This window comes from Copidosoma floridanum, unplaced genomic scaffold, assembly GCF_036245765.1.
Source record: "Copidosoma floridanum isolate Cflo_tuat_1 unplaced genomic scaffold, Cflo_Japanese_pri ptg000019l, whole genome shotgun sequence".
Classification (NCBI taxonomy): domain Eukaryota; kingdom Metazoa; phylum Arthropoda; class Insecta; order Hymenoptera; family Encyrtidae; genus Copidosoma; species Copidosoma floridanum.
The window spans coordinates 6,089,639-6,115,675 of NW_028321896.1; the positions used below are offsets into that span (position 1 = coordinate 6,089,639).

The 26,037-nt window shown below is 35.4% G+C and overlaps 2 protein-coding genes across 2 annotated transcripts in view; both read left to right on the forward strand.

The window, feature by feature from the left end:
- LOC106635765 (putative G protein-coupled receptor Mth-like 1) overlaps positions 1–26,037 on the forward strand; it is a 133,445-nt gene that overhangs the window by 37,914 nt on the left and 69,494 nt on the right. The window contains exon 4 of the mRNA XM_089593087.1: positions 9,630–9,708. Coding sequence (XP_089449213.1) covers positions 9,630–9,708 — 79 coding nt within the window. The remainder of the gene's footprint in view (positions 1–9,629; positions 9,709–26,037) is intronic.
- Positions 13,882–18,868, forward strand: LOC149374518 (uncharacterized). The gene is made up of 4 exons (XM_089593507.1): positions 13,882–14,320; positions 17,249–17,782; positions 18,082–18,375; positions 18,540–18,868. The coding sequence occupies exons 1-4, from the start codon at positions 14,179–14,181 to the stop codon at positions 18,866–18,868; spliced, it is 1,299 nt and encodes a 432-aa protein (XP_089449633.1). The 5' UTR covers positions 13,882–14,178.

Below are 26,037 nucleotides of genomic sequence, written 5' to 3' on the forward strand. Positions count from 1 at the left end.
TCCAAAATTTAATGTACATGATAACTAATGGAGATAACACTTATCTTATAGAATTTAACGATAGTCAAAATGAGTCGTAAAAATTTAAGAGAAACTTGTTAATATGCAAATTATGTTCACTGACAAATTGAGGATCTAAGACAAAATTATTTGCTTGATGTTGTTAATATTTAATAGAAGTAAGTTAATAAATTATTTAAAAATAAAACGTTTTGATATATTTATTCATGTAATACTTATTACACACCCATCAAATTAAAAAAAAAATTTTCTTTTATCGCTTGATTTAATTTAAACAAGTCAAAAAGTCTGGCATTTTCTCATTAGCCAGACTTTTTCCAGACATGGTAAGGACTTATGACAGACATAATGAAGACTTGTGCCAGATATGATCGAGACTTTGGCCAGACTTTTGTCGGACTTATTTTTTTACATGGGAATTGCATTAAAACTTACACCCTTTTTTTTCACTGTCAAAGTCGTTCACTTCAGTCTACGAGAAAGTTACGCACCCTCATGTTAAAAGTTACTCACTCCCATTCCTATTCAAAGTTACAGCTGCGTGTAACAACGGTCTATGAGAAATTTTGGCGTTCCTTATTATAGTCAAAGTTATGCAAGAAATTCATAATGGCACATAGCTCGTGTACATGCCCATAGGCTGATTTTGTTGCTACTGGTAAAACTTTGATACCACGTACGGTAAAAGTATGCTTCTTTACTTGACAGAAATGAATCAATTATTGCAGTTGTATTTTTATTCTTGTCTATAAAAACTTTCTTATATTCACCTTAAAGACAAAATCGATAGTAGAACTATAGTACTCTAAGGCAATATTTATATAGGGTTATATATAGACATCAGATAAACATTGAGAAGTAAAGAAATGGAAAAAAAGGGTAAATCAAATGCGAAACAAAGCAATGTGACGAAGCGAGAGACACGTCATAAACGAGCCATCCGACAGTTAATCGATAGATGGACATTTCCCACACGTCAGTGGTGGGGTATTTCGTCCATCGATGATTTCGATCAGCGAATTAGCTCGTGTATTCCGTGTGCTTGCATTTGTACGAGAACTAAAAGCAGCACTACCTACGCGCGCACACATGTGACACTTTCCCCTTGATCTCCAGAGAGAGACAGACAGACAGCGGGGCACGATCATCCCCCGTCGTTCGTATATACTGCGGTTCAGACCCATTCCCGTGACAAGAGATTTTGATTGATTATTGACACACGAGGAGGTCCCTCTGCGATCCTCGTCGTCAATTCGCTCTGTGACCCAAGCGCACGGTGTACACACTTCTGGACTTCTATCTCCTATTGGCCACAAATCCCTTGGAAAACTGTCACACATTTTTTGTGACTTTTTTTTTGGCAGGACACCGCCTATCAATCGGGTGACGATAAGTTGATAACAAAATGAAATGAAAGACATGCGTCGACAAATCAGATAAAAAAGTGATTGGAAACACGTGAGGACATTTTCAAATATTTCTGTCTTAATTTTAATTGATTTATATTATGAGTGTGTGAGGTTGTAGCTGTAAAATGTGCGATTATCACGTTTCTTGCACTTTTTTCTAATTTCATATTCCATAAACCTGTCATTACCACAAACGTTTTGTTGTCTGAAATTCATCAAACAAACGTTAATTGGTTGATAGTTCCATTCATTCTATGGAAAAATAAAGCCCACGTCAACATTATATTTCAATCGTGTCATAAAATATCTTGATTAACTTCAAAAAATTCCGACCAGGCATTGTTATACTCGGCATCCAACAAAACAAATGGTAGATCATATCTCATTCACTGCAATACTCCAGAGCACCGTACGTTAACATTTATTGATTCGATGAACCCAAAACCCTCGTCATACACGCATCCACATATACATCCGTCCAAGTAGTGCCGATTTATTTATTGGCAATAAAATAACAGCTAGCGACAAAGCATCGCAATTTGATCGGTCGAGCCTTTGCTTAGGCATTACTATGTGCACACCCACCCCGACTCCTAATTTCATCCACTATTCGTTTTCGAATGGCACCACCGCACTGCACATTGACAAATAAATTGATAATTCGCATTTGTTTTGACAACATTTGCGAGCTTTATCATGGCTTGACAGTGATAAATCGAAACGCTCGGTGTACCGGGTGTGGGTCCCCCATGTGGTTCGTGAGCCTTTGCAAATATTTACGGATTTAAAGGGGAATGGAAAGGCATGTATATACTGCAGGTGTATATATGTGCAGGTATATGCCGGGAAAGCGAACGATTCCTCAAAATCAAATCCAACCACGGCGGAAATGGTGTAATCACGTCGGATGGAATTTGTTCGCTCTCGTACGTGTGTCTGATTTCGTATATGGTAGAATGGGGTGTTTGAATTTAGATTTAAATTTCAATTGGATTCCGCGAGGGTTAGCCGTGATTAGATGGTCCCCGACACCTTCTCGTCTCGCCTCGTTTTTCAAACTCTGTGCAAAGCACCCGATCTACCTCTTTGCCCACAGTGTCTCTCTTTCATACGTTTTCGAGATCCAGATTTTTTATCTTCTTTTCCTGTGCTCGTGAGAGCCAATTCGCGTACAAATTCTATTTCTATTTGCACTAGCTCATCGTGTGCTTTATAATAAATAATAATTTCTTTTTTTTTTGTTACATATAAGTATTTAAATACAAAAATAAAGTATTGGAGATCACGGTTTATAGGCATTTTTTACTTCATTGTATTGATAACGATTTGCAAGAAGATATCGTTTCCATAAATCGTGTCTTGTTCTACTGTATCTTTAATACAAGAGCAAAGATGTATCAATTTAAAATAATGCCAATTATTAATATGCAAACTTGAAAGTGTGCTCTATTGTTACACTTAACATATGCATGAGTAATTATGTATCCTGAAGAGGTCATGAGTAAAAGGACGAAATATTGATATCCATATGTGTGAATAAAGTCGTGCTCTATCAACTTCATCACGTGTTGATAATTGTTATTATTATTAAAACAAATAGACAAACAGTATCTTTGGTACAAAAAATCACGAAGATGCTGGGATTATAGTTCTTGTGGACTTAAAACAAAAAAATGCAATCAGAAATTCAAGGTGAGCTTAATACCTTATGTCAAAACACCAGAGTAAAGCTGGCAGGAAGTCAAGCTGTTATTACTGAGAACTTGTATATGTACCCACAAACTTTCTATTGTGTAAAACTGTTATGATGCACACAAGTATCAGGTTAAAGGTACGCATCATATTGAAGTGGTCAATTAAAAATCTGCGAGCCTCGGTGATCGAAAAATATTTTATCAAATCCTTTGGTCAAACAGTTCACATTCTATACTTATAATTAGTAATTTCGATACATCTTGGATACGTATAACTACCACTAATCTTGATTTTTACCGATAGCTTATTTTGGGACATTATGCATTAAATATAGATTGCTCGCAGTTACAATCCCTTTAAAGCTTCTTCTTCTCCAATTTCACCAGCCAATCGTCTTATAAATATTTGTCATTCCCCGGATGCCCATTGAAATATCGGGTGCACCGTTTCTTGCAAGTCAATAGCGCTAAAAATATCTTTTTTATACACTGTCCTTTTGTCTTGTACGAAGAAAAAGCAAAGAAAATCAAAATACTCTGTACATGCCGTGTAATGTATTTTATACAAAAAAATATCGGCACCATCAATTTTATCCACCTCTATCATCCTTGTGCCATCCGACACACACACACACACGCATTAAAATTTATGCCCGCCGAAGCTCATCGCTAGGTTTGCGCGTCAAGAATAGCATCTTTCCTTCTCTCGCGCATATAATGAGTATATCTCGTTTGTCACACCTCTTTGCTCCACTGCTTTCCCTCCGGAGCAAGAAGCTCTCCCTGCACGCGAGAATCCCGTACTCGATACCCAATGGAATATGTATGAGCCATCGCGGTCGTCGTCGTCGACGTCGTCTTCCTCGAGTGCGAAGAATCGTTCTATCATCCGGACAATGTGTAAGTGCGCATATGTGTGGGAGTACGTGCGAGCGACTCTGAAACCGCGAACGTCATTTTACGGCAATTTTGCCCGTGCTACGGTATACCTCTGGTTGCTATATACTTACGTCTCTTCTGCTACTGCTGGCGTAATAATTTTTCGATGAACTTTTGATGCTCAAAGAATTTAAATATAAAATTCATGTTTAATCGATAAATAATAATTTATATTTATAGTTTATACATGGTTTTTCTAATGAAACGAGATAGAGCTGGAAGTTGGTTGTTGAAAAATCAACAAAATGGTCATAAAATTGACAATTTTTGTTTAAGGTTAAATTTGATATGGAAGACAGTGGACCATATTTTTTATTTATCTTACATTATTTAAGAATCTTAAGTAAACACAGAATAGTTTGCTACGTATGTTGATCTTATGGTTGCTTTGGTGCTCTTTTTATGGAATTCAAAAAATAAATTAACAATAGCTTATTACAAGCCCTTTTATATTTTTCGATGTAATAATTAATGTTTCTAAAAGTACTAAAAATGGAAAAAATTAAATATTAGATGTTACAAACTGTACAATACTGTCAAACCTATCATTACCATACTTTACTAAAAAAAAGTTTTGTACATAATGAAAAAAAAGCGAAAAATGAAGATGTAAAAATTGAAAGTTTATCGTCACGAGGTACTGTTTACGCCATGCAAAGGCATAATGTTTCATCCACATTATCTCTTTTTTAAACCTCATGTGCATGCGATAAAAACGCATGTTTACAGGGAAGAAACAAAAGTGCACGTAAATCAAGTACTTTTTGCTAATTAAATCCAAAAGATATTAAGCGCAAGAAAGCCAGAGCTAAATATACAACATTATTCCTCATGTAAATAAGCGTCATAACTCTTTCTCACCTACATCTTGTTAAAGGGACTTGAAAATCATACATGCGAATATGCCCCGGAATTGGTTTATAAATTCCATTGAAAAAACCTAATAAGCTATACAACTACAACCAATTTCCAGAGGCAATCACATACCGCCTCCGTCATAAAATTCAACTACAACCAAGGCGACGTCTTTCTCCTGCTTCTGCTTGTGTACATCAAACAAACGTTTTCACCCGAGTACCGTGTACACATATTCGCACTCTCCGCCCTCCACAAACCAACTTTGCTCTTTTTCGTTCTCAAAATATTTTATGCCTCTATTTTAAAAGCTGAGTTGCCTTTCTCTTTTTTTTCATACGCTGATTCGAAGTGCAAAACGAAAGAGGAGCGAAAACATTTGCATAAGGCCAGAAGGATTCAGTTTTATGGGCCTCGGGATATTTTTCTTATCCTCTGATAGTTTGCGCGTCATTATATTATACCTTTGGCGTAAAAATTAAAGTCTTGCCTGTTTAATCAACGTGAACGGCTTACGTGTATGTAGTGAAGCCCCAACACATGAGACTTCCTTGGGTCGAAAGAAGGATGAACGAAGACTTTTATTGTCTTTTGGACTCAGTTCAAATATTTTTTTATTGTCATTTAAACCTTATCATGAGAAAGAAAAATATTATTCTTGTCAAGTGTGTATATTTTTTCTTCTTTTTTTTCCTTTACAGAGCATGAGTGCTCTAGGCGTACAGAAAATCTCATAATATTTGAAGCAAACGCGGCCGATGTTTGAGTCAAGATATAAATACTTTATTGAATAAATGTCAGGTCTAATCAGGTAAAATCGATTAGTAAAATCAAATGTCATTAAATAGTGTTCGTTCGATGTTTCAATGAAATGTAAATTAGACGCATCTGTGGTATCTGTGCATCTTTAACAACGACCCCATTTCATCTTAATATCAAAGCTCTAGCCATCACTCATCCGAACAGTTTTTCGACGGACTTATTACTGCATCCATAATAATGGGTACACTTTACAATAGATACAATTAAAAACTCGCACAGACTTTCCATTGAATTTGTGGATGTAGAAGATTGTCGTAATCAAACTGCAACGTCATCATACTTCATTGACTGTTGTAGCAGGAAAAACTGTAACGTGACCGCAAGCTCGCAGAAGCTCACTGCTGCTACGTGCACAGATGGGGAGCAAGCGCCTCGCGAACACTGACCGAGATGTTATTTTCGGGTCTTGGAACGAGTAAGTGATAGCCCTGGTCCGGAGATCACTCGTCGTCACACGAGTGAAACAACAGTCTAAATAGAATCGAGGCTGCTGTGGCGGTGGTTGCAGCGTCTCTACGTGTGCGCCGCCCAGTTTTCATGAGCGAGCTTATATATACACGCGTACACGCAGTGGCGAGCGAATGAGAGAGTCGACATTCTCGATTTTCAACCTGGACGGGGAAGGGAGTTTAGGTCGACTGCACGTGCCGTGGATTTATCCGGGTATTAATTTTGCGCGCCCCAGCTGCTACCGTTTGGTAAACATTTTCGTACATGCGGTTGCGACGAGCTTTCTGCGATTGTGTCCCTCCACCCGTATCTCTCCCTCTTTATCTGGGTACTTGTGTTTCTTCTATCACTGCCTTGTTGCACAAAGCATTATTGAAATTTCGTTGGTTGTTGTTTTTTTTCATCTCTTTTTTGTTTGCTTCCTTTTCAAGATATAACTGGTTATTCTTTATCGATTGTACGCGTTTTTTAAGTCTAGTATCTTGATTTTTTTCGATTGGTTGTTAAACCAACTAAATCTAGGTTTCATAGATTAAATATTTTAGTTTGAAGTACTCTTTTCACGAATATCGGTCGTAATTTTAGTCCACTCTTGCCTATTCATTCACATCACACCACATGTAAATAACCATAATAAAAGATCAACATGCAGTTAATTGAAAGACGATTGGAACAAAGAAATTATCGAGTGAGAGTAACTAGTTTTCGTTACCTATAGATGAATACATTTATACCTACATATTAAATGATTGTTAAAAAAAAATAGAACTTTTAGTACAAAAAATTGTTTTCAAGGAGCACGAAGGATAAATACTTTTGCTCACTTTGCACATTCGTACACATATGAAAACTTCAACCTATAGCTGATTATACGGTCTGAACCCCCCTACTGATTTGAGTTTACTTATTAACAAATGTAACTTACACACTTTCAATTTTTTTTCTACAGTAGCAATGGCAGCCAGTACAACAGTACACTTGACTCTTAAAAAAAAAATTCTGGACAACAAGTCAGAGAGTAAGACGTTACAAATAAGAACCATCCCACCCTTTAAACGTCCAGCTAAATTAAAACCAAGGGATCGAGTGGAGACACAACCGACGTGCCAACTTAGCCAAAAAGCTAAAATGACTAGAAAAACGAAGTGCACCAGGGGGGAAAATAGAAGACGCAATAAATTTACCGCCACCACCAACCAAGAGACACGACGACGCCCAAAGCGAAGAATTGCGTGCGGGGATGAAAGACTTTCCGTGCGTGAAGTCGACCCGTAGTAGTCGTCGACGGCACAATCTAATTCCCAACCCATGCAAATCGAGCCGGTTAAGCAGTGGGGCTCGCGCTGTACCACCAGCCCTTGATACCCACCCTCGCGCGAAACGTACGCCGTTGCGGCAATACACACTGTACTCCTCCTCTTCTCTCTCTTTTTCCTCCCCCATCCAAAGTTTACGAGTCAAAAGCGATGCGCCGCAGGGAGCTGACTTGGTTCCATCGATTCTTCACGCCTCTCGCTTCCGGTGCCAGCACAATTACGATGTGCCACGCAAAATAGAACAAAGGAGCTCGTGAGTAAAATGAGACGGAGAATGGTTTGTGAATAAGGGTCCGGAGAATACACCCACGATTTATACCATAAATTTGGCCAGGATGTGCTTAAAAGCTTGCGTGCGTACTGCACACAATTGATTTGGTCCTGAAGTTAACTGGAAAGTCACGCATGCTGGGGCTACAGTTTTATTCTCGACGGTGGCAAAAGTTATCACTAAATAATGTAAGATGGATCCCCTAGGATTCTCATGAGTGGACATCGGACATTGAATCAGTTTACCCACCTACAGAAATTTGTTGACTCCTCTTACCCCCCCAAACCCCTTCCTCGAAACGTCGAGACTTTCAATTTCGAGTGCGCTTGTAAAAGACCCCTTGTGTCCACTAGTGCTATGGAACCCGCCGTACCACCTACACCCGACAACATGATTGAAAGTAGTGGAGGGAGAGAAGGTCAATTCGGCGCCTCAGGAAATCGAAAAGTCCCGGCTGGTCACCGCTGTCGGAATTATTACGAGCGCCGAGCCCAGCAGAGATTCCCTTTTCGCTGGTTTCGCTGTTACCCAGACCACGAGCTGTTATTGACAAAAAAAAAAAGAAAAAGAGCGTGTCAAACTAGAAGCAAAAGAGGAGATGGAGAAAGGAAGCGCGTGCGAAAGATTTAAAAAAAAAAAGTGTGCGAAATCGTCCGCGCATACCTACGCCTGTAATTGTGACGAGGTGTAATAAGTAAGTTTCGGAAATTTAATCATTTCCAGGGGACGCGTACGCGAGGGTCAAGACAGGGACTGCTGTCAAGCGATTGTATATATACTTGTTATAAAAATAGAAGAAGGGAAAAGGGGTATGAAAAAAGGTGTCAGCAAGAACGAAGGCTGCAGGGAGGGAATAGGACCACTGGAAAAAAAACCTAATGGTAAGAGGTATAGAGGCCGTTCTCAATGAAAAGTAGTAAAATTAAATCACCATTGGTTGTTTAAATACGTTCTGTAGCCACTCAAATTTTATTCGAAAGATCGATCCGTCTATCGCATGTTGCAAGTAACATTTATTGGATGATAAAAAATTTTAAAAACAAGGGACGTATGTAGTTACCAACTATCCATTTTCAATAACTAACAAACTCTTAGTTTAAACATTTGTCTTGTATTATCTTTCTTTTATAAACAACGGGATAAGATGTGTTTAATCGCAACTGTCCTTGGAGACTTTCGGGTGCTGGTACAGTACGTGGCCACAGCGAGACCTTCAAAAGTTCATGGACTCATTTATGAGGATTTTGAAAGTTTCCCACTAATTCGTGGAGTCGAGATTAGCCTGCTTACCTGGCCGTCCGCTTCCTCTTTTCCGAGTGGCTATAGCATCTACCTTACGCGTAGTTCAACTCGTAGTACGGTTGAGAAGGCCTGCAAACTTAGATGACAGACTCTTTTTTACTCTCTCTCTCTCTCCCCCTTGGTTGTTTCTACCACCACTAAGTACTAAAACCAATGTTGCGGAAACGCCGTATTCGCCCACCACAGAATTTAAGTCAGTTCACGAGTTTCAATCCCTTAACCGTCAGAGAAATAGTACTAGTGGTAACCTATAATAAAATATGACTACGTGGTCCCACCGTTTGTCATCAATATACTAAAATTACTGCTTATCAGCTCTCAATTAATTCGTGCTTTTTTTAACTTAATTAGTTCTTTTAGATCTTGCAATATGATAATATAAGTCCAGTAAAGCCGTTCATTGTTTTATGGCAATATTACAGCTATTTTCACTGAACATAGAATAAAAATAGTAATGAAAAAGTATTTGCATCACATTAAATGAAAAATACACATTATGAACTTAAATAAAGTATCGATTAACTTAAATATTTTTATGTTTCTGTTGCAGCGATCATAGCGCAGTTCTTCTTCCTGGCGTCGTTCTTTTGGCTCAACACAATGTGCTTCAACATCTGGTGGACCTTCAGGTTAGTCTGCTCCATCCTTTTATTTTTCTCTGATCTTTTTTTTTTTCATGTCTTGGCGAGATCCCTTTCCTCAACCCTTTTACCCTCACTCGATATTGCAATTACCAGCGAGTCTAAAACTGCTCTCTTGAAAAAAGCCCAACTTCCGTACTGCGCTTCACCGAGGACTAGGAGCGTAATATTACAATATTAGGACTCTGTGTGGGTATGCGAACGTGTGAAACGCCATTGAACACGTGCTGTGCTCTATTTTCGTATTATCCGCACGTTTACAACCGTGTGGAGAAAAAGAGAAGAAAAAAGTACGGAAAGTGTGCGGTTGGGTAAAAAAAAGAGGGACGAATTTTTTTTGAGCCGTGAGTTTTTACGCTTAGGATTCCTCTCGAGTACATTTTTTATGCTACCGCATTTGTATTTTAGATGTTTGACGCGTTTGCAAAATGTACACGTATGCTGTACTTACGATTTTTCGTTGCAGTTTACGTTTAACAAGAAAATAATATCTCGTTCGGCAGTAGTTAGAAAATTACCTGGATTGGTGTTTCTTCACTTTTCAACGACATTACTTGAACATTCATAATGCACGGACAAAACAAATCTAAACAAAAAAAAAAAAAGCTAATTAAAACTATCGAGTGAACGTAAGTGCGTAACGAAAACGAAATATTTTGGTGGGTTTTATCAAATATCTTCATTTCTCACACTAGCAAATAAAAAACGTCACTTCGCTGTCGGGGTCAAATGGCAGTGGTCTGTAAGCAAAAGTTTCTCTTCCTCTATCTATTTTACTAATATTTATCCGCTATAAAACCTTGGTAGATAAACTGTTGCTGAGACGTCTTGTCACTTGTGGGAATATCTCAAGAGATTTTGAGCCTCTTTGCAATGCTTTTTTTTATTTTTCACTTCCCTCCGAGTTCACTGCATCGCACGTTCGTGCAAGTATATTTATGCCATTTGTCGAAAAATAAAAGGGATGGAAAATATATAGCGAAAAAAGACATAAGAGCTCTCACGGTGTGCAGAAATCTCGTGGGAGTTGGACGACGCGCTAAAAAAAAAACCCTCAAGTAAGGGAGAATCTGAACATGAACGTGTGCTCATCGTGTGGGTTGTTCTCCTCGGGAATGCAGAAGCTGTCATTGTCATCTAGCCTCGAGGAAACGAAGGCCGCGTTCACAGTGGTAAAAGTTGTCGACATTGGTATATATGAATGCTTGATCAACTGACGATAGCTACAGAAGAGTCAGTGACCAGCCCCGCTAAGCCTAGTGTGTGCCCGTGATGTTTTCACATGTACAGAACTATTATAGGTGAGAAGTAAGAGCAAAAGAAAAAGAGGGAAGGAGCGGAACAGAGAGATAGTGCATGAGGTAGCGACATATAAGGTGCCATTGACCATCACGTGTTTATCTTTATGATCCATATACCTCTGTATTATACGCTCAGTTGCAGTTTGCCATAAGCACAAGTGCTACTTTGAACTCAAAAGTATGTCATACATGTACATACATATACATAAACCTATACCTAACTTACTAAGGCATGAAATTATTCCTGTGCGCATACCTTGTATTAAAATCAGATGCGTATACAACTTTATAGCTACTTAATCGTGTATTCCTTCAGATGGTAGGAATTCTATATGGCAGCGTTAGCAATCGAGCAGTCGGTGACTTGAGTTTGTCTTATGACAGCTGCTGTCATGTAATTGACGATCGCGTCTGTAATTTTGAAACAGCTTGGCTGTTTTGTTGGTCCTAGTATTTCTAGTGGTCATAGTCAAATTACAGTAAGCAATTTGGCGTGTTAAGCGTACGACTACCGCCAAAAGTCAATGGGTAAGGTCCCTGTAAGGTGGCAAAAGTTGGAACCTTACATAGGTGCAATCGACTATTCTAAGCCTCTGGAGCGAAAGAGACAGAGCTAATGGCGGTTAATACCCCGAAAAGCAGAGGTTAAATTAGGAATGTATGGTGTAAAGCTTCATCCAGAGGGTGCCAGGACAGGCCAGTCCCGGTTTATGGATGTACCGGTGTATCCGCGAGTCTCCTTGCACGTGCGCGCGCGCGCGTATGTGTGCCATAGAGATATAATAAATAGAGCAGGGAAGTGAGACTGAGGCATGTCCACTGGAGCAGAGAGAGAAAAAAGATTTCGGTACCTGTCTATCTCTCTCTCTAATTATGCTCTGATTGGTTGAGACTCACATCATGTATTTAAATCTCTGTAATGTAGCCAATCAGGGCAGAGTTTAGAGAGAGATGGACAGGTACCGCAATCTTTTCTCTCATTCTGCTCCAGTGGACAGTGCTACTTACATGAGACCCTATACCTTCCCTTATTATATCTCTATGGTGTGTGCGCGTGTGGTCTACGAGTGATTGTCCATTCGTTTAGTCTGTCGTTTGTCAGTGCTGTAAGTTTGTAACTATATGTATATGATGTATACACTCATGTATAAACACGATCGTAAAGCTTACACGGATAATTGCTAAAATGTGACGGAAATGTTACAAACGTCCCCCACTGTGTTCCCACACAGGTTGAATGACCATCAATTTAAAACTCTATTGCGTCTATCGAAGTACTCAATTCAGCCCCAGCAGAATAGCTCCTCTTTTGAAATCGATTAAATTTGTTTGTGCCCCAATTATTTATCTTTAAGCAGTTTGAATCGGCTCAGCTAGTTTTGGACTAAAAAGCCAAAAAATACTAGTGCACAATTCTACTAGCAATACCACAACTTACTGAAAATAATGCATTTCCAGCTTTATTCTGGCGAATCAACTATGCTCGTAGTCTATGGCCCTTAGTATGATGCAAGTACAGGAACGACGTTTGTAGTAAAATCCGCTTGTGGCGCTGGTTTCATGCCCTTAAACTAATTTCAATATTTCATGGTGATTGCCATAGACTATAATTGTAAAGTTCCTTTGCCAGAACAATTCTGTGCACTTCTCTCCAACCACGGTGTAAGATATACAGGTGGTCCCATGTACGCATAATTTTTGTGAAATATTTGTGCTGTTTCATTCAAGTTTTAGCAGATGGCGAATAAGAGTTGAATACTGCATATAGTTATAGTTATATTACTTGTGTTAGCAGATACCACCATATAAAGTTTCACTACTACGTCTGCTCGGTGTTCATTTCCTATGCGACACCTAGTGCGAGAAAGTGGAAAAGACACATAATGCTCACAAAAATTTACTGTAGGCAATATAGGCAATGGATCCACCTGTATATCTTACACCAGCGTTGGTTTTCAGTCCTTATGTTTTGGTCCCGAGCGCTTGCCAGCGCCACCCCCGGGGCCAACTAGAAGCAATCAACCATTGGCGAGTCTGATTAATTGCTGGCAAGCGCTCGGGACCAAAACACAAGGACTGAAAACCAACGGCTGTCTTACACCGTGCCTCCAACTTAGTTCTTGTCTTCTGCTACTGTATATTTAATTTTATTATTGATTATTGATGAAATTCAAATATGCAATTGTATTGGCTGCATGGGCTGTTATTATGATTTATATATCGTTAATACGTGCAAGTAAACGTACTAATATTACAAGCAAAGTTTCTTGAAGTTCCCAGCACTCTCTGAAAACGTTAAACATAGGTTATAATAATCCTTACAATAATACTTTACATGTATTATAAGTACTCAATTATTTTTATTGTTAATATTAATGCGTTGACTGACATGTATTTACGATTTACAGTTGATTCTAAGAATATGCCCACGCAGCCAATGAAACTGCTTGAAATATTACTAGTCAATAGTAACATAACATGTGAAGTAGCACAAGACAAGAACTAAGTCGCAGAAAGTCGCATGATTGTTCCGTATTCCGCTGCGCAATTACAGAACTGGATTCCAGCAAAGACATTTGTATTCGTCGGTATTACCATCCAGATCTGAGCCAGAACTAACGAAACTGAAAGAGGCTAGAGCAGACCGAATCTATTGGACTATATTCTTTATGTCACGTATTATGTTTCATGCTCCAAGTTAGTCAACAACTCTCTAGAACGCAAAAGTCACTAGAAAGATTGCGCGGCGCATTGCTTAACATGCCAGAGTAAAATACCTCCTTGATGGTTTTCTTACGTACTTGAGCGCACTCGAGTGCACTCGAGTAGTCACGAACGCATAAGTTGCCCCTCCACTGCACGCAAGCAGCCTCGTGCACGTTTGTGCAGTTGCTGTCGCTATACTCACTACCGGCGCGGTAATACGTGAATTTCGACTGATCGCACGTAACCTCGCTTGACTTTGGCTGCCCGCGGAAACTTTCGTTTGCTTTGTTTTGACCGCGTGTAAACTCACGTTATTGCAACAGTTCTTGCGTGGGCCGGCGTAGTAGTGATTAGTACTTTGACCCTCGAGTGTCCAAGACAAGTAATAAATTACGGGCAAAGCCTCAGCTGTGGACCGGCTCGCGGAAGTAACTCGGATCCACCAGAAAGTATGGATGGTACCTGGGAGGAGCAGTTGATCAATCAGATCCAAATAAGACCCGCACTATGGGACGATAATCACGTTCATCACAAGAATAACGTTATTTTGGGTAGATTGTGGGACGAAATTGCACGAAAACTCAACAAAAACAGTAAGTATAACCTTGATTTTGTAAAGATAAGTAAAATTCTGCTATTGATTTTTCTTTTGCTGCTTCGTACTTGTGCGTTTTAATATATTTTGTAAATTTGAAATATCTTTTTTTTTTTTTAAATATGTCACAATCTGACCTATGTTAGCCAGTCAAGGTTAGTGCATACATTTTATCTTTCTAGAATTCAACAATAGCTTTATAAGAATTATTATGATTCATGTTTGTTATATAAGTGATAAGGGATTCTATAGAAAATTAATTTTTTCAAATCAATGTGCTAGTATTGAGCAAACATGACGTAGGTAACATGACTTGACTATCTGATGGCATATTCTAGCAAGTGCAAGTGCTTTTTGTCAACTACAAAAATGATTACTTAAATATTTCACAAGCAGCCAGTGTAATCATAGAAATTTATTAAGTTAACGTGTGATATTTCAGTTTTTTGTGCACACTGTCAAATATTTTAGTATGTGTGTAATTGTAAATAATTATCTATATCTTTACATGTATTTCAGTTAAATAATTAAAGTACTCTAATTTAATATTGACTAATCATTGTAGCATGCGAAATACCATTGAAGATAGTAGCAAATTTTACTTTTTAATCATCTAACCTTTAAAAACTGTTTGTTATATCCAAGAATAGTAATATACATCATCAAAATAAATCAATTTAATAGTAAATACGTGCCACGACTACACACCCACATCTTAATTCTTCCATTTAATTGGCATAGGATTTTTTTAACTATTTTCTCCACATTTTTAAATCATATCGTTTCATAACATATTACTTGGATTTGAAACATTGATTACCTTAAGCTTAAATTGAGCAGGTTGAAAAATTTTAATTTTGTAGATTTTATTCATGGAAATTTGTGATTCAAAAATTTTAACTTACTGGATTACTGGATCTTTAAAAACTTGCAAGGCCAAGATTGAGTTTATTATTCAAAATACATTGGTTTTTAGAATTTTAAGTTCTTTAAAGACTTTCAAGCTCAGAATTATGTTATTTTATACAAAAAAATGATTTCTGGATCTCTGATGGCTTCGAAGGCCAGGATTCAACTTCTTAATTGAAAAATATTAATTTCTGTATCTTTGATGGCTTCGAAGGCCAGGATTCACTTCCTTGATTAAAAAATATTAATTTCTGTATCTTTGATGGCTTCGAAGGCCAGAAGTCACTTTTATGATTATAATATATTAATTTTTGATTTTTAATTGCTTCAAAGGCCAGGATATAGTTTTTTGATCAGAAAATATCAATTTCTTCATTTTTGATGGCTTCGAAGGCCAGGATTCAATTTCTTAATTGAAAAATATGAATTTCTGGATCATTGATGGCTTCGAAGGCCAGAAGTCACTTTTATGATTATAATATATTAATTTTTGATTTTTAATTGCTTCGAAGGCCAGGATATAGTTTTTTGATCAGAAAATATCAATTTCTTCATTTTTGATGGCTTCGAAGGCCAGGATTCAATTTCTTAATTGAAAAATATGAATTTCTGGATCATTGATGGCTTCGAAGGCCAGAAATTAGGTTCTTTTGTCAAAAAATATTAATTTTTAATTTTTAATTGCTTCGAAGGCCAGGATATAGTTATTTGATCAGAAAATATCAATTTCTTCATTTTTGATGGCTTCTAAGGCCAGGATTCACTTCCTTGATTAAAAAATATTGATGTTTGGATCTTTGATGGCTTCGAAGGCCAGAAGTCACTTTTATGATTATAATATATTAATTTTTGATTTTTAATTGCTTCGAAGGCCAGGATATAGTTATTTGATCAGAAAATATCAATTTCTTCATTTTTGATGGCTTCGAAGGCCAGGATTCAATTTCTTAATTGAAAAATATGAATTTCTGGATCATTGATGGCTTCGAAGGCCAGAAATTAGGTTCTTTTGTCAAAAAATATTAATTTTTGGATCTTTGATGGCTTCGAAGGCCAGAAATTAGGTTCTTTTGTCAAAAAATATTAATTTTTGGATCTTTGATGGCTTCGAAGGCCAGAAGTCACTTTTATGATTATAATATATTAATTTTTGATTTTTAATTGCTTCGAAGGCCAGGATATAGTTTTTTGATCAGAAAATATCAATTTCTTCATTTTTGATGGCTTCGAAGGCCAGGATTCAATTTCTTAATTGAAAAATATGAATTTCTGGATCATTGATGGCTTCGAAGGCCAGAAGTCACTTTTATGATTATAATATATTAATTTTTGATTTTTAATTGCTTCGAAGGCCAGGATATAGTTTTTTGATCAGAAAATATCAATTTCTTCATTTTTGATGGCTTCGAAGGCCAGGATTCAATTTCTTAATTGAAAAATATGAATTTCTGGATCATTGATGGCTTCGAAGGCCAGAAGTCACTTTTATGATTATAATATATTAATTTTTGATTTTTAATTGCTTCGAAGGCCAGGATATAGTTTTTTGATCAGAAAATATCAATTTCTCCATTTTTGATGGCTTCGAAGGCCAGGATTCAATTTCTTAATTGAAAAATATGAATTTCTGGATCATTGATGGCTTCGAAGGCCAGAAATTAGGTTCTTTTGTCAAAAAATATTAATTTTTGGATCTTTGATGGCTTCGAAGGCCAGAATGGAGATTGGTCATAAAAAAATTTTGATATCTTGGATTCTTTCTTTTTTGAAGGCTGATTTCGTCGATGTGATATGAAATTTAATGGGGTTGTTATAAAATTTGGAACGAATACTTAAAATAGTAAAACAAACCAGGAAACGGTCATAATTAAAAAATCCTATGCTGTAATAAAATTTTATTTAGAGGTGTTTTGTTTGAAAACATTTGTATGCAGAGTAACATTATTTTTTATGTATACTTATAATTATCTGATTTATATAACTTTTGAATATAATTATTTTCCTTCGATATTTTCAGAAACCACTTGCAAAAACAAGTGGAAAATTTTAAGAGGTCAATTCGCCAAAGAAGTACGCAATTTTTCTTCTTCTTCTGGTGTTTCGGGTGGTGTAAAAAACGCTTCGAAATGGCCATTTTTTATGCAAATGGAGTTTTTGCGGACAGCTGTGCAACCTGCAACATCATCAGGCAATTGCAGTTCTGCTTCTTATGGTACTGGTATGAATAATGAGAAATATGACTGGGAGTCTGATGGAGAAGAAGAGAGTTACGTCACTGAACGTAATACTTACAAGAACATTATTAATAATCAGACTTCAAATCATTCAAGTAAATCACCCGACATCTCCTCCAATTCAACAACAAATCAACAGCAACATACTTCAATTGAAATTATCGTTAATGAAGATACCACTTTTTTCCGGACATTACTTCCTTATACACGAGTAGTTGATGGTATTAGGAAATTGGAACTTAGAATGGACATGACTGATCTTGTAAAAAGTTATGCTTATGGAATTGAAAAAAAAAAAGGACGCGTCGAGTCTGAAGGTGAGTATTTCTTAGTCTTTTTGGAATTATAATTGAATATGTATTCGTCAGTAACATTATTTATATATCTATGAATCATCGTTTTTCTTATTATAATATTGGTTATATATTATTGTTGATACATACATCAAGTTATAAATGTTTTGAAATAACAGTTACAAGTTAGCTTTTGCAAGTGATCAATTTGAAAATTCTCCATTCTTGACTAATAGTGTAAATAGTAAATATTATTCGAAATGCATTTTTCAAGTATTTTTTCATTTGTATTATTACATAAAATTTATTTTTAATTTTGTCAGAGTCAGAGTTGATGGATTGCACGGGTTCCGCAACCAATGAAACTAGTAGTCCAGTACCTACGAATCACATGGTCAAGTGTTGTGGAAAAATGGAGCAGGCTCAAGATACGACCTCCACTGTTCATGTTTGTGGACCACCATTGAAAGAGGAGCCGGTACTGTCCACTGTCTCATCTGCTCGTTGTTGTGAACCATACAAACAAATGCACGTATCATGTAAATGGGACCTCCCCCGTAAATGTTGCAGTGCTGAATCATGTCGACATTCTCTTGCACAGGGCCCGTCAAATGATGGTAAATTCTTGATTATGTTATTCTTTTTATTAAAAATAACTCTTATTTACTGCACTATTAGATTAGATACTTTTTTTATCGTTTCAAGTTAGTCAAAAATGAATAAAAAATTTACATAAATAATAATAATAATAATCACGATAATGATAATAAATCTTTTACAGGTTGCCCAGCAAATTGCTCCTGCACTGGCACATACTTTAAATCTAAAAAAGAAGCAAAAGTATCAGATACTAGGTCAATCTGTTCTAATTCTGTTATCAATTCTGCTCACAGACATCCACAATCACTTCCATTAATGCCATCAAACTCAGTCATAAAAAAAGAATGTAAGGTAGAACAATGCCATCAGCTACGTGGGAAGTATAGTGAGGTAACAGGAGTAATTAACCTTGATGATGACGTAGAAATCATTGATCTGGATATGGAAGAAGCACAGGCAGTTCCTCCAAAGAAATGTAAAACAGAAAATCAAAAACGTCACTCTTCTTAGATTTTTGTAGTTTCAGTCCCACGTCCCACTATCATTTTAAAAATTGCTAGATTTCGTTAAACAAATTTATAAATAAATGCAGCAAACATTCATATGCATTGAAATGTATATAAATAACAATTTTAACATTTTTTATTCAATACTTATAACAATTTAAATAAAAAGTAAGCACATAAGCTGTATTTATTTAACAATTTGGGTAACGACCTTTTACGTTGGGTTCCTGTAATATTTGAATAGCGAGTTACATACCTTTTTTTGTGTTTTTTTTTTAACTTAAGATGGCTTGGCCAATCTTTTTTATACTATGTTGAAAGTTGTCTAAAAGCATAATTTTAAAAAAAAATATTGAATGATAAACATAATAACATATTACAAAAAAAAAATTCTTTCCAATTACATATACTTTATTATATAACAGTCCAAGTAGGTGTAGTATTCGACTATCGTTAATTGTTGCGATATGATTGTTGTGATATGTAATAAATGTTAAATTTAATATTCTACGAATGTATTGAGCTTATTATAAATTTATAATATTAATTACTTCTACAATTTCGGTGTATTTTTTTTTTTTAATTACTTAGACCTAGTTTAATTGAATAGTAAGTACACACAACACACACATCATCAAAACTTATTTGTCAGCCACATTTTAAAAACCGAAAAATAATTCAAATTTTCTTTTTAAAGCCTGTATTACTTATTAATATAAATTTTATGTTACACTATCGTAATTTCTGTACTTTAACAATTATTTGTATTAAACATTTGAACAATAATTGTTGTAAATAATACTTAATAAAAAGTTCATTTCATTAATGATATTATTTAGTAATATTAGCTATAAAAATAAGCTGTATTGATGCGTACAATTGCACGTATGACTATCTATAATCAAGCTATAATAAAGTGTAAGAAGCAGCTATACATATAGCTACATTAGAGGTGTTTACAGCTGCTTTGCAGAAACTTTGCAAGAAAAGTTGCTTCAAATCAGATATTTTTCAAGTTATATATTAATTATTTGGTGTTATTATATGTATAATAAGATAAAAACAAAGGCCTCGAAGTACTTTTAAATAGTCAGAAAAGAAAAATTTTTTTTACTTGGAATTTTTTAAAAGTTTGTAAGCAATTTTTAAATCTCCCTTTTTTGGTTTAGTTTAGTTGAATTACGTTCATTGGCGTCTGCTCAAAATACATACAGCCATGTCCCTTTTTTGGTGTTATTATGCGGGTAATAACGCCACCTTTGGACTAAGATACCTAAAAAAATATTTGGATCAATTTTGCTTTAAAATTTGCGCACAATTTACAGCTATAACATCTCTTTGTATAGGTATTTTTCTAGCTATTTTTATACATTAATGTAGTTACATTATATGTGATAATAGTTATAATTATGGGTATAAATAAAAATAACTTCAAAAGGTAATAATTTTTTATTAGCTATTCATTGTGGTTAATAAAGTATTTTGTGAATTCTTCTCTAATCGTACGTGGACATTCTTCTGACTCATAATTGTTATTATTGTTACTAACTGTACCTACAGCTTTACGAAGATCCTGTTGGGGACAATGAGATACTGTAGCCATGTCCTTTATCACATTGTGTAACAAACATGCACATTTCACTATGTCTATAACAACTTTTGGTGTTTGTTCAATGGTACTATGAAATATTTTAAACTGTTTTGCCAGTTGTCCAAATGTACACTCAATGACAACTCGAGCAGATGACAGTTTTTGATTAAATATACGTTCATCCGTTGTCAAATGTCGTCCTCTGTAAGGTTTCAGCACATTGTTCATGAGGGGATAAGCTCCATCCGCAATAAAAACAAATGGGGAAGTTTTACACGACTTAGGCAGCTTCATATGTCCAGGTAAATCCAGAGTCTTATTACGAATCATTTTAAAAAGATCAGAAGCATGAAAGGTATTACTATCGTGCTGTTTTCCACGGGCACCAACATCGATCATAATAAATCTATATTCGGCGTCAACAACAGCTTGTAACACGATAGAGTGAAACTTTTTAAAATTATAAAAATGGGAACCGGAGTTGGCTGGACACTTTATACGAATGTGCTTTGCATCTAAAGCTCCCAAGCAGTGCGGAAAACCTCTTCTTTTGTAAAATTGAAGTGCGATTTTCATGAAATCAGTTTTAGTGGGGATTGGCATATGAATCGGATAAAGAGTATTCCAAATAACTGTTGTAGTACTCTTAACGATATTACATATTGTTGAAACTCCTATCCGAAACGAGAAGGAAAGAGTCCTATATGAAGCTCCAGTTATTAGAAATCTAGAAAAAAAAAATTAAATACTAGTATACGGTTGTTGATATAAATAAATGTTTATACAAAGTTAAATAAAATCTGCATAAATTTCTATGACTAGCTCAACCTACTAAAATCCAGTAAATATTTTAGAACATATATCGAACATTCCCATGCCAATGTGAGTCTATGCGCTCACCAAATGAACAATAATTAAATTTGTTAATATTTTTCCCATCCATATTAAAAATAAATAAATAAATAATTGCATCACTTAAAAATTATATGAATGTATTTTACCTGAGCGTAACAACAAGTTTTTCTTCAGGCAGTATTGGCTGTGTATGAAAATTGCACCAGTTTCGCGAGGACTGGGCTTCAATTTTTGACAAAATATACTCAAAACAATCCTGTGGCATTCTTAAATACTCGAAAAATCTATCATCATATTTCTTTAGGCCTGGAAATAGAAGATGATATTCTCCACTAGTTGATCTGTCTCGATTCAGTTCGTGAATTTTGCTGAAAGCCATCGTATCTCTTACGTAAACCTGAATGAAAAATAAGAGGAAATATTATAGTGTGTACCACACAGAAAGATATTTTCAACTTTTGTAATAACAGTTAACAATTTAAAGAATATTAAGAAAACTTAAAAGTTACAATACAACAAATTTTTATATATTCGGAATTATAAAAAATAAAAATAAAAGAATCACAAAAAATATAAATAAAAAAATCATGTGAAAGAACCGGTTCAAATATTAAATTTGTGGTAAATAATTTTTGTTATTGTATAGCTCTTCGTTGGCAGTGCCAGTAGTTTCATGTGAAAATATCTATTTATTTATTTAAAATACAATATGTATATACCGTGCCCAGAGAAGATCGTTTACTCTGTAGACAATAACATTAACTATGTAACTATACTCTAGCACACTTACCTCCACTAAAAGCGGTATTCCAAAATCATTACTGTCAAATGGTCTACCTCAGCAAGTAATACAGTTCAAAGGCGATTCCAGTAAACCGATGCTTCCCATGGAGGATTTGTTAAATGACTGAAAGTATGGATAAAAAATAATGTTACTCTGCATACAAATGTTTTCCCACAAAATACAAAGAAAAAAAATGCAATAACAAAAAATTAGGATTTTTTTCTGTTGGCCAATATCAAAACTTGTACGTAAACCTCAGTATTAGGGAACCTATTATTAATCAAATTTAATTTGTAGATTATCAACTACTTCAAAACTGTTCGTTGTATCCAATAAAGAAAATTAAGAGCCTAAAAACGTAACACTTTTTAATTTTACTCGTGCCACCAAACACCTCTAAATAAAATTTTATTACAGCATAGGATTTTTTAATTATGACCGTTTCCTGGTTTGTTTTACTATTTTAAGTATTCGTTCCAAATTTTATAACAACCCCATTAAATTTCATATCACATCGACGAAATCAGCCTTCAAAAAAGAAAGAATCCAAGATATCAAAATTTTTTTATGACCAATCTCCATTCTGGCCTTCGAAGCCATCAAAGATCCAAAAATTAATATTTTTTGACAAAAGAACCTAATTTCTGGCCTTCGAAGCCATCAATGATCCAGAAATTCATATTTTTCAATTAAGAAATTGAATCCTGGCCTTCGAAGCCATCAAAAATGAAGAAATTGATATTTTCTGATCAAATAACTATATCCTGGCCTTCGAAGCAATTAAAAATCAAAAATTAATATATTATAATCATAAAAGTGACTTCTGGCCTTCGAAGCCATCAAAGATCCAAACATCAATATTTTTTAATCAAGGAAGTGAATCCTGGCCTTAGAAGCCATCAAAAATGAAGAAATTGATATTTTCTGATCAAATAACTATATCCTGGCCTTCGAAGCAATTAAAAATTAAAAATTAATATTTTTTGACAAAAGAACCTAATTTCTGGCCTTCGAAGCCATCAATGATCCAGAAATTCATATTTTTCAATTAAGAAATTGAATCCTGGCCTTCGAAGCCATCAAAAATGAAGAAATTGATATTTTCTGATCAAAAAACTATATCCTGGCCTTCGAAGCAATTAAAAATCAAAAATTAATATATTATAATCATAAAAGTGACTTCTGGCCTTCGAAGCCATCAATGATCCAGAAATTCATATTTTTCAATTAAGAAATTGAATCCTGGCCTTCGAAGCCATCAAAAATGAAGAAATTGATATTTTCTGATCAAAAAACTATATCCTGGCCTTTGAAGCAATTAAAAATCAAAAATTAATATATTATAATCATAAAAGTGACTTCTGGCCTTCGAAGCCATCAAAGATACAGAAATTAATATTTTTTAATCAAGGAAGTGAATCCTGGCCTTCGAAGCCATCAAAGATACAGAAATTAATATTTTTCAATTAAGAAGTTGAATCCTGGCCTTCGAAGCCATCAGAGATCCAGAAATCATTTTTTTGTATAAAATAACATAATTCTGAGCTTGAAAGTCTTTAAAGAACTTAAAATTCTAAAAACCAATGTATTTTGAATAATAAACTCAATCTTGGCCTTGCAAGTTTTTAAAGATCCAGTAATCCAGTAAGTTAAAATTTTTGAATCACAAATTTCCATGAATAAAATCTACAAAATTAAAATTTTTCAACCTGCTCAATTTAAGCTTAAGGTAATCAATGTTTCAAATCCAAGTAATATGTTATGAAACGATATGATTTAAAAATGTGGAGAAAATAGTTAAAAAAATCCTATGCCAATTAAATGGAAGAATTAAGATGTGGGTGTGTAGTCGTGGCACGTATTTACTATTAAATTGATTTATTTTGATGATGTATATTACTATTCTTGGATATAACAAACAGTTTTTAAAGGTTAGATGATTAAAAAGTAAAATTTGCTACTATCTTCAATGGTATTTCACATGCTACAATGATTAGTCAATATTAAATTAGAGTACTTTAATTATTTAACTGAAATACATGTAAAGATATAGATAATTATTTACAATTACACACATACTAAAATATTTGACAGTGTGCACAAAAAACTGAAATATCACACGTTAACTTAATAAATTTCTATGATTACACTGGCTGCTTGTGAAATATTTAAGTAATCATTTTTGTAGTTGACAAAAAGCACTTGCACTTGCTAGAATATGCCATCAGATAGTCAAGTCATGTTACCTACGTCATGTTTGCTCAATACTAGCACATTGATTTGAAAAAATTAATTTTCTATAGAATCCCTTATCACTTATATAACAAACATGAATCATAATAATTCTTATAAAGCTATTGTTGAATTCTAGAAAGATAAAATGTATGCACTAACCTTGACTGGCTAACATAGGTCAGATTGTGACATATTTAAAAAAAAAAAAAGATATTTCAAATTTACAAAATATATTAAAACGCACAAGTACGAAGCAGCAAAAGAAAAATCAATAGCAGAATTTTACTTATCTTTACAAAATCAAGGTTATACTTACTGTTTTTGTTGAGTTTTCGTGCAATTTCGTCCCACAATCTACCCAAAATAACGTTATTCTTGTGATGAACGTGATTATCGTCCCATAGTGCGGGTCTTATTTGGATCTGATTGATCAACTGCTCCTCCCAGGTACCATCCATACTTTCTGGTGGATCCGAGTTACTTCCGCGAGCCGGTCCACAGCTGAGGCTTTGCCCGTAATTTATTACTTGTCTTGGACACTCGAGGGTCAAAGTACTAATCACTACTACGCCGGCCCACGCAAGAACTGTTGCAATAACGTGAGTTTACACGCGGTCAAAACAAAGCAAACGAAAGTTTCCGCGGGCAGCCAAAGTCAAGCGAGGTTACGTGCGATCAGTCGAAATTCACGTATTACCGCGCCGGTAGTGAGTATAGCGACAGCAACTGCACAAACGTGCACGAGGCTGCTTGCGTGCAGTGGAGGGGCAACTTATGCGTTCGTGACTACTCGAGTGCACTCGAGTGCGCTCAAGTACGTAAGAAAACCATCAAGGAGGTATTTTACTCTGGCATGTTAAGCAATGCGCCGCGCAATCTTTCTAGTGACTTTTGCGTTCTAGAGAGTTGTTGACTAACTTGGAGCATGAAACATAATACGTGACATAAAGAATATAGTCCAATAGATTCGGTCTGCTCTAGCCTCTTTCAGTTTCGTTAGTTCTGGCTCAGATCTGGATGGTAATACCGACGAATACAAATGTCTTTGCTGGAATCCAGTTCTGTAATTGCGCAGCGGAATACGGAACAATCATGCGACTTTCTGCGACTTAGTTCTTGTCTTGTGCTACTTCACATGTTATGTTACTATTGACTAGTAATATTTCAAGCAGTTTCATTGGCTGCGTGGGCATATTCTTAGAATCAACTGTAAATCGTAAATACATGTCAGTCAACGCATTAATATTAACAATAAAAATAATTGAGTACTTATAATACATGTAAAGTATTATTGTAAGGATTATTATAACCTATGTTTAACGTTTTCAGAGAGTGCTGGGAACTTCAAGAAACTTTGCTTGTAATATTAGTACGTTTACTTGCACGTATTAACGATATATAAATCATAATAACAGCCCATGCAGCCAATACAATTGCATATTTGAATTTCATCAATAATCAATAATAAAATTAAATATACAGTAGCAGAAGACAAGAACTAAGTTGGAGGCACGGTGTAAGACAGCCGTTGGTTTTCAGTCCTTGTGTTTTGGTCCCGAGCGCTTGCCAGCAATTAATCAGACTCGCCAATGGTTGATTGCTTCTAGTTGGCCCCGGGGGTGGCGCTGGCAAGCGCTCGGGACCAAAACATAAGGACTGAAAACCAACGCTGGTGTAAGATATACAGGTGGATCCATTGCCTATATTG

Bases quoted from the DNA above. Each gene is read 5' to 3' on its own strand.
- LOC149374518 (XM_089593507.1), top strand. From the start codon at position 14,179: ATGGATGGTACCTGGGAGGAGCAGTTGATCAATCAGATCCAAATAAGA. The intron at 14,321-17,248 runs GTAAGTATAACC...CGATATTTTCAG, and splicing joins ACGAAAACTCAACAAAAACA to AAACCACTTGCAAAAACAAG. The intron at 17,783-18,081 runs GTGAGTATTTCT...TAATTTTGTCAG, and splicing joins AGGACGCGTCGAGTCTGAAG to AGTCAGAGTTGATGGATTGC.